Below are 9,527 nucleotides of genomic sequence, written 5' to 3' on the forward strand. Positions count from 1 at the left end.
GGGTGGGGCGGGGAGAGAAAAACTCTTGGACTTCTAATCCTTCTGAAAGGAAAGATTATGAGGAATAATTTCCCAGTATCAAAAGGGGAAACTATATGTGGTAAAATCTGGGCAAACCAGTTTTCCATTCACTCGTAACTGTGATGTTATGATTGTGAAGATCAAGGTTTGGTTTTGCTTTTATGTGCAGGAGTCCAACCTATTCCTTCTCAGGGAGGGAAACTTGAAATTGCCGGCACTGTAGTCGGCCATTGGGCTGGAAGCAGACGTGGACGAGGGGGTAGAGGGCCATTTCCTCTGCAGGTTGTTTCTGTGGGAGGACCAGCGAGAGGGTAAGTGCAATCTTGCAGAACATGCTTTTCATATGTCATTTAACGGTCGGGGGAAAAACGTAAAACAGGGTAAAGTTGGGGGCATTACAAATTGCATACAAGACATTTTAGGACACATTAGGTAAATTATCCAGAAAAGCATTTACATTTATTTTAAGATATTTTTAACAGTTCTTCAGATGATTTTATGTGCAAATAAAATCCATACTCTAATCTGATACATAGCAGGATACATATGTACATACACGCACTGACACACCCTGGATTGTTTTGCATGAAGAAATGACTTTGGGGCTTTCTCTTACATGAAATCATACATAAAATACATTTTACTGGATCAAAACTATCACAGCACTCAATTATTTTCTTGGTCGTGGTAGAACACTTATTAAGAAGTATGATAAAATTTTTAGTAACTTCATTATGTAATTCTTCTATGAAGCAGAAAATACCTGAAGGATATTTCTAGGTTTAATAGTTCCCTGCTACCGTCATGATGGGAGGTGTGCTTAAAAGAATATTAATTTCTTCAGCTCTTCCACTTCATTTCACCTTAACTGAAATTACTGGAGCACAACATTTCTGAAAAAGAAATACTTTGCTACAAAATACCTAGTCTTTTAAGTTTGTTTTTTTTTCTGCAGGCTTAATTGTTCTGTGCCTTACAGAACTGTTTTACCATCTCTGATTAAGATTGTATCTATCACAGGAGACAGTCCCAAAGTAATGCTATCTACCTATTATATCTGTCTTTAACTATACTGAAGGAATGGAGTAAAGTGGGAATATTTATACCATCTTGGGGTAGGAAGCAGCAGTCTGAAAGAATAAGTCTGACCTGCATTAATTCCCCTCTATCCATTAATTTAATCCAATGGGCAGCATCGTGCTAAAGTCAGCAAGAGCAGCTGGAATGTCTGTCTTGTTGGACTGAGTGAGGAAATGATTGGATCTGAAGCCCTGGGAGAATGAGAGCAGAGGGAGAAGCAGGAGCTGCTGGTGTGGGGATAGGGAAAGGTAAGAACAGCAGAAACAAAGATTATAGAAAAGTTCAGCAGCAGGAGACGACGTTTGTGGGAGAGCAGAGCTGACACTTTGAGGGGAGCAGATTTAAGTAGACACATCTCTAGAGAGATCCAGCTGCCAAAACATAAGCATCTAGCATTGCTTTAGATGCTTCAGAGAACTGTAAGCTAATTGTTGCAGGGCAGTGGGGTCTATGCGTGCTCTGCCGGAGAAGCAGCTGGAGACCAGGGCAATAAGCTGTGGTGTGGAATGAGGCACCAGGCTCCTTTGGGCATTTTAATCTTGTGCCTCAGTTTTGGTGGATGAAATAACATTTTTCACCATTTAAATGAGGTTAGTGTGTGGTCGTAAGTTCCATTTTTCATAAGGATCCACAAACAGAAGAATCTGGCTTAGTCCAGAGCTTCAGTTCATCAGTTCAACGCACTGGCTGCAGCACCGCGCGTGGCGTGTGCTGCTCAGACCGCTGTCTGACCGAGGCACCCGTAGGGACAGTCCCAGGCTCAGATCTGGCTGACATTGTAGATACCACTGACCTCCCTCTCAGAACAGCAGTTCCTCCAATTTATGAAGAGGCAAATACACAAATTTATGCGAAACATCAGTAGCCAGGAACTAATACTGGCCAGTCCCAAGTGAGAGCCCTCCTTACCTGGGAAGTGGTCAGATCACTGCAAGGGCGTTCTTTCTCCTGTAAGAACCTTTCCAACAGAGAAATCCTGTTCTCCAGTAGCAGCACTTCAGTTCTTTCTGTCAGAGGTACTGTCTGCAGGCAGCGAGGTTTGGGTACAAGCTGTCACCTCAGACAGGAAAACTGTCAATGCCAGATCTCCCCGTGCCCATCAAATCATAACCGGCGTTATTTACCCATGCAGCTACTAGAAAAGAGGGAAAAGCTACTGCAGGCAGCTTGTCTGTTTGCTGCATCAGTCACTGCTGAAAACAGAACCTAGAAGGAAAACACGGTAAAGTCAGTGTTCTGTCTCAAGACTGACTAAAGATTGGGGTCCTGGCTGGCAGATGCACTACTAGGAAACGGCGCATTACGTGGCCTGCAATTTCACATCCAGTACTGCACGCTTCTATTTCATTTTTCACCTGTTTCAGCAGGGGGGATCGTGTCGGGCTTGTTTACACCATTGTCTCATGCCCTGTGCAACACTGGGCTTGATGTTACTCTTACTGTGTAAAATTATACCAGCTACTTTTTACTGGCTTCAATCAACCAATATATTTAGTGTGGTTCTCTGAGTAGAAAAAAATCTTACTCAGCTCCCTGAAGAGGGCGTACGTTCACCTTGTAAAAAGAAAAAAAACTAGCAGGTAGGAATGGTGAGCCCTGCTAAAATCTGGGGAAAGAATGCAGTGAGAGTCACTCAAATATAAGGCGCAGCTCTTTCCTCTTTATTCTTTGCTGCTGCTTTTAAGTCCCAGTATTTAATTTCTTCTTGCTCAACACTGGAAATTGCAGTATGCGTGAAAAGTCGTGCGTGGCTCAGATCAGTGTTTCTCCACTGTGCCAGTTCAGTGTAACTCAGCTTTTGCAGCACAGCAGCAGAGGAAGCAGGAGCCCTGCAGAAAAGCTCACCTGCTCTTCTGGAGGTGTGCGGTGCAGCTCCCAGAGATCTGGCTGGCACACGGGAACTGTTAGGAGATACCATCAGGTTGAATGGCAGCTGCCATTTGTTGCCAGAACAGCAAATGGGGCAATTGCAGCTCAGGCAGCTTAAAAAACTGGGCTGGGTGAGGCCTCGACCTGAGCAGCACCTCAGCCCTGTGCCAGCTTTAGAGGGGTCAGTCTTTGCGCTGGGACCTCCTGGTGCCAGGCAGTGGATTTGGAAGAGAATTAGAGCAATCACGTACTCTAGGACAGAAAGCAAAACCAATTTCTAGGTGAGAAGTAGTCCCTGACATAATGATATGGGAGTTCAGTTTCTGCAGTTGATGTCACTAAAATAGTTTTAGCTGAGGGAAAGTTTGCGTTGATCTCCTCTCATATTTACTAAATCACATCAGAAAGCCACTCCTGATGTGTGCTGGTGGGAAGCCTCTGAAAGCACCCAGGCTTGATAAATCGCTACATGTAGGATAGATAATTTTGTTTTCTCCCATCAAAACTGAAGCAATTTCGTAGTTTGCTTTCCTTGTATCTGCTTTCTCCTGTCTAGTGTGTTTATATGTGGAAGTGTTATTAAATGGGAGAAAAGGCCTTATAAAAGGTTCAGATTGCTTTTCATTTTCTAAGGTGAAAGGATTCTGAGCTCTGGTTTTAACGCACTATAAAGACAATTTGACATTTTGAAAATGTTTCTGCAAAGCTTGGAAGTATTCATTTATTGTTTCTCTAGAAGAAAAACCGTAGGAATAGTAATTCTACTGCTTAGGTTTCATACACTTGCAAGCAGCAGAAGGGTAATTCTGAATGAGTTACTCTTACTGCTTCCTTAAAGAAATGTGAAGCTTTACTTGACAATAAAGCTGGGGAAAAAAAAATCTTCCAGCAAAATAAAATGTAGTTTTGAACAAAGCTGATACCTATTTTTCTTTCTCCTTTTCCTCAAAACTTACAGGCGTCCTAGAGGAGTTATTTCCACTCCAGTGATAAGAACTTTTGGAAGAGGCGGAAGGTACTATGGGAGAGGTTATAAAAGCCAGGGAGCAATTCAGGTAATAAAGCCGTGTGCCTGACTTCAAAACACTCTCGTTTACGGGCTAGTGAGTGCGGACTTCAGACCAGCTAATATTGACAAGCAGAACTTTAAAAGATAACAGTGTTTCTTGCAATGCCCTTGCCTACGTGTCGAAGCCGTAAGCTGCGCAGCCGGCATGGATGCCAGGCTAGAGCTTCGTCTCAGTTATAAGCGAACTTTGGTTATAAAGACAGATGTGGAAAAACACATTTTGCTGTGAAGGCTGTGCCTACCCAGGTCTAGCCAGCTGTGGGAGTAGAAGAAAATTTAGGAAAATGGGGGGAAACTCAAAGCTGAAACAAATTAGCCATTTTTGTTCCCATCCCCACTCCTTCCCAGTTTCTTTTCTGGGACCATGGTCCAACCTCATGAAGAAGAATTAGTAGCAGTAGAAGGATCTTTGCTGCTGTATGGCTCCAAAACTCTAGGAAATAATGACATAAGAAGTGTCTGTGGATCATGGACTTTGACTGTTCCATGGATCCTTCAAGCGTAGCTGAAGCAAATTGTGGTTTCATCTTAAATGCCAGTTGCTTCTGAGTTATGCCTTCCTCCCTTTTCCGTTGTTCGTGCTGCTGTGCATTTTTGAATGTTGATGCAAGTCCCAGTGCTAATGGATGAGCGGGCAGTAAATAGGTGGAAAACTTCCACAGTAAATATATCTTATGAATGTGCAATTTGTCATGGAGACATCAGTATGTAAGAGCAGGGGTGTGTTTGCAGGTGTCTGTAAGAAAAGGAGTGTTCTCCAGTGGATATTGAAGCAGCTATTAACTTCAAGTAAAACTTGCTGTGTTCTAGGTGTAAAAATTCAGATACTTCTCTTGCTTGTTAAATTTCTGCATACACAGATGATACATGTCTACAAATGTGTATTTGAAGCTTTACATCTTTAAGTAGAAGAGAAACCACTATGTTAATGATACAGTATCTCATTTCCAAGTACCTTAACCTATGAAAAAATGGAAGCCCTGAAAAGGAGCTCCCAAGTATTCTGGACTTATTACAGGTTTATGCCTGTAAATATAGTTCAGATAGTGCCTGTAAGTGTGTGGTAGACAGCCAGCGAGTTCAGATGTTTGCATTTTTATTAGTGACATGTAATTTGACTGGTAAATGTTTGTGATCACAAGGATCTGGGTCTAGTAGGAAGAAGAAAGATAAATGGCGTTTTGTATCAACCAGTCCTGAGCTCGTTGGGTTTTACAGCCACCAAGTCACTCTAGTGGAGAGTATGTATTTTCCTTTTACAGGAAAAGAAAGAAAAAGGTGAATTAAAATGCATGTGGCAGGCAGAACTTGGGAGACCTCATGCCTCAAACAAGTAGATTGTGATACCCAGTTAAGACCCCCACGCAACAGGGCACTTCCCAGTCGGGGCAGTCCAGGCCAGAGCGCCTGTGCAGGGCCAGGTTCAGACAGGTGAATTCACACCTAGAAATATCCTCCCCGTGGTGGCTTTATCGCTGGTCACTATGAGGTGATCTGAAGACAGGCTGGAGTAGCTGACGAAAAGCAGCAGTCTGTATTTATCCGACATAAAAGACATCCCTATTTTTTCCACGAGATGAGAAACCTTTCACTCGTGGTCTGGAAAGAAACAAAAGCACATATTTAATCTAAAACATAATACATAGCGCAGCCTGTGAAGAGGTTCATTTACACAGACGTGATAAATTCCTTGTCCTCCTGGTCCTATGCCCATGCAGCGTTACTGTGGAACTCACTCATGATTTTCTGAATGACAAGGTTCGTGATCCTGATGCTAGAGAAGAACAGTTCTACCTTCAGTGGTTCAGAGAAGTACTAACTGTGCTGTTCCAGTGTGTAAAATTAAGATTATTACACTATGAAACTGTTTGCTGTTGTTTGAGGTGTGCAAGGTGTCTGTATCTTCAGTCGTTTCTTAGTACTCTGTTAACAGCCTGACAGATAAGTACGTTGCTTCTTAGCAACCCAGCCCGCTTGCTTTGTTTCGGCCTTTAAAGCCTATTACATTTCTGGAGCACTGAGACTGATTGTTGCAGGTACATTCTAATGCTGCATAAAGCTGTTTTTTCTTGCTATACTCAGTCTTGTAAGAGTCTACAAAGTGCTTTTTGTATGAAGTCACTTTCCTACTCCCAGAAGCATATAGAGCAGTACAGATAACACTGCACGGTACCTCTGCAGTTCCTAAAATCCCCTATAATCACCTCATTAAATGGTAACATCTCTGAACAGAAGCAGAGTTAAGCTGTACGTTGGTTCTCAGTTTTGGTGTTTCCGGACATTCATGTAGCTCTCGCATTGTGAAGTAACTAAAGCAGCAAAGTTAGAAGGGGCGTTTTACCCCCGATGCATCAAAGGGCAAGGCTAGACGGCGCTCGGGGGTGCCGACAGTTCTCTCTTGGCCGTGCCGCGCTGGGTGCTCTGTATGGCCCTTCTTACTACAACAGTTCCTAGTCTGTGGTCATCGCTCGCGGTACCTCTGCACAGTGCATGCTGCCTGTTCCTAGTGTGGTTGTAACAGATTGTGAATATCCAGCAGTGGTTCTCCAATAATTTTCTTCTTTTTTTAAAAAATAGGGCAAACCTCCTTATGCTGCTTCAGCAGAAGAAGTAGCCAAAGAACTTAAGTCAAAATCAGAGGAATCTAAATCCTCACTTGTGTCTTCAGATGGATCCCTGGCTGAAAATGGAGTTGTGAATGAGGAAAAACCAGCTTCCCAGATGAATGGGAACACAGGAGACATCAGGGCTTCCAATCAGTCTGAAAGTGCCTTGAGTAATGACTCTAAAATGTGCAATACGAATCCTCACTTAAATGCACTAAATGCAGACAGTGTTTGCCATAAAGATGATGCTCTTGAGGCCACTGTCTTAAAAAAAGAAGAGTAAACTTATTTTTTATAGAGGGTGAAGGATGTTGGGAAGGGTCAGGATTAGGAATATCTGGAAAGAAAGAGAGCCTACAGTTACGTACATTTTTTCCTTTCCGTAAGAGAAAAATGAGGACTTTGGAAATTCAGATCCCTCTTTGATGTCAGAGATTTAAACAACACATTTTTAGTTTTAACCAGTTGTAGTCAAAATGCTACAATAAAACAAAAAAAAAAAAAAGAGAGAATGAAGAGCATTTGACTCCCGCACTTAAAATGAAGTATACATAAAGTTTAAACTGGTTATGACAAAAGCTTGTAGTTTTGTTTTTTGAAATATAAAGAAAACAAATTTTGGCAGTCTTTAAGTATATATAGCTTAAACTATAATTTTTAGTACTTGGCACCATATGTATGCCATTATATTTGATTTTGCATTACTGTGTCACGATAAAGCTTTCTTTAAGGCTTTGGTTTCATGATTATGGGGGGAAAAAGGCACAACCACAGTTTTTCTTTCTTAAATTTCATCACCGTTGATGTGGTTCTTTTGTGTTAAAATGCGCAAACTATCGAAACAAAAAATTTATAGAGTACTCTTGCAGTTCTGCTGATTTTCAATATGCATCATACATACTTTACAAGCAAGTTAAACGGAGATAAACTTGAAATCATCGACGATGCAAATGACCTTTCAAAATAAACACAATGTGTTGGGAAACTTTTGTGACTAATACCATGCATCCGTGATCAATGAACTATGTGGTTTTGAATCAGACGTAGACCATTAGTACTACTATTTGAGCTGAACTCCTGCATGGTTCATGATTTTTAAAGTGTGTAGTTAATATTATGCATGTTCTTGTCCTCTTTCTTCCATTCTTACAAGTACTGTGCCCATTTGCAAAACAAAAAGCTAATAATCAGTAATAGTCCTATAAAAGATGTTAACTATGTTTAGTCATTGACTGATCTTGCTCTAACCTTAAAATTTTGTGATTATTGACCTCTGTTGCATTTATTCTAAAACTAAAAAAAAAAATAATTATCTAGCCGTTTTGAATATCAACGTTACCCTGGTGTACTCATTGCTGTATGCATTATTGTTCTCTGTTGCTGTTTTATGCCTTCATATTAGCAAATATGAAATTCTGTGAAAAACAAAAAAAAAAGCTTTGATCTTCAAAAAAAAAAAGTACCCCCCTTCTGTAGCAGGAAACAAATGGCTTGTTCTTGAGAACTTTCCCATCAAGAATTTAGTATAAGCAAATATACCTGTATCATTTTGATGTTTTTGTTAGTGTTTCCAAACTTAATGTACTTCAAAATCCGAATCATTTCTTTATATTCGTTTTCATATAATTCTCCTGATGCTCTTCATCACACATTAGTGATCAGAAATGAGGTGTAATTCCCCATTCCCTGCCCGCAAGAGCTAAGTAGGTATCTTAATGTAAGTTGAAGGGAGTTCTGCCCCAACTCATGGATTGTGCAAGAATGAACTACTGTTGGGTTTGATTGGTTGTAGATGGATTGTGGTGTGGTGTATTTGAAGGCTATTGAATGCAACTTACAGTGCTTAATAAAAATCTTTATTCTTTTAGTATAAAATACTGTATGCCTTTTTTGTCAACTATTTTTTTAATTAACATGTTGTAAATAAAAGTTTTCCTATGCCCAAATAAAGCGATTGAGTCAGCAGACTCCGTGATGTCCTCCCAAAAGACAGAGAAGGAGCTAACACCACCTTCGTGTGCTGCCACAGCTGGGGACGCTGCGCTGGCCCGGAGCAGCGCTTTGTCCTTTTCATTCGCTGCAGCTGCTTCCGCTGTCCACGGCCACGTGCAGACGGTTAGACAGAAGTAACAGGGGCAGCTGGTTAAAGAAAAAAAGGACCAGCCCAAGTGCACACAGGGTTTGCGGTATAAGATGGTTGACAGCGCCTGCGTCTCAGCTCCTTGTAGCTGAGGAAAAACCTCTTCGTTACGCAGGAGTGTATTCTACATCATGGATCATACTGATGCAACACGAGGAGCTGTAGATTCATGCGCTGTGTGCTGGGGCAGGTGCAGTTCACTGCAGCACAGCTGGGTTCTGTGCAGACGGTGACAGCCAGTCTTCATCCCTCCTGCCCAGGTCAAACAGGCTGGAGGGAAGTGGTTGGCTGGTGTCACAACGCTGTAGGGGATCCCACTGTTGAACTCCGGTGGGATCCCATCCCTTCCTACCCCTGTTACTCACCCCATGTCAGAGCTTGTCTATGCTAGAAGGACAATCTAGCCTCTGGTTCTGGTGAAGGTTTGAGGCACCAGTTGCCCTCTTTCCCAGCAGTTTCACTTTGCAGCATAACCTCGTAATGCCTTCACTCTTCCCTCACTGTAACTGTGCCAGCGCCCCCTTCCCAGGGGCAGCCAGTGGGACAAGCTGTCCGCCCAAGAGTGGATGAAACCTGGATGTCAAAGTACACCAAATCGACTCCTTCAGTCGCCCAAACGTAAGGTGCTGCATTTACTTATTCCAGAAACTACAGTGAGAAGTTCAGCTTGCACAATGTACGTGTGCTTGACCTGGCGTGCGGATTTTCCTCCTGTACCGTTTAAGCCCCGGCCGTTGCCCTC

At 42.2% G+C, this 9,527-nt stretch overlaps 1 protein-coding gene across 2 annotated transcripts in view; it reads left to right on the plus strand.

The window, feature by feature from the left end:
* Positions 1-8,591, plus strand: part of FAM120A (family with sequence similarity 120A) — a 45,914-nt gene extending 37,323 nt beyond the window's left edge. For both annotated transcript variants that reach the window (XM_010137087.1, XM_010137088.1), the window contains exons 15-17: positions 191-332; positions 3,929-4,025; positions 6,617-8,591. In XM_010137087.1, coding sequence (XP_010135389.1) covers positions 191-332; positions 3,929-4,025; positions 6,617-6,928 — 551 coding nt within the window. In that variant the 3' untranslated portion in view covers positions 6,929-8,591. The remainder of the gene's footprint in view (positions 1-190; positions 333-3,928; positions 4,026-6,616) is intronic.
* Positions 8,592-9,527: the final 936 nt, after the last annotated feature.

This window comes from Buceros rhinoceros, unplaced genomic scaffold, assembly GCF_000710305.1.
Source record: "Buceros rhinoceros silvestris isolate BGI_N320 unplaced genomic scaffold, ASM71030v1 scaffold5075, whole genome shotgun sequence".
NCBI lineage: Eukaryota > Metazoa > Chordata > Aves > Bucerotiformes > Bucerotidae > Buceros > Buceros rhinoceros.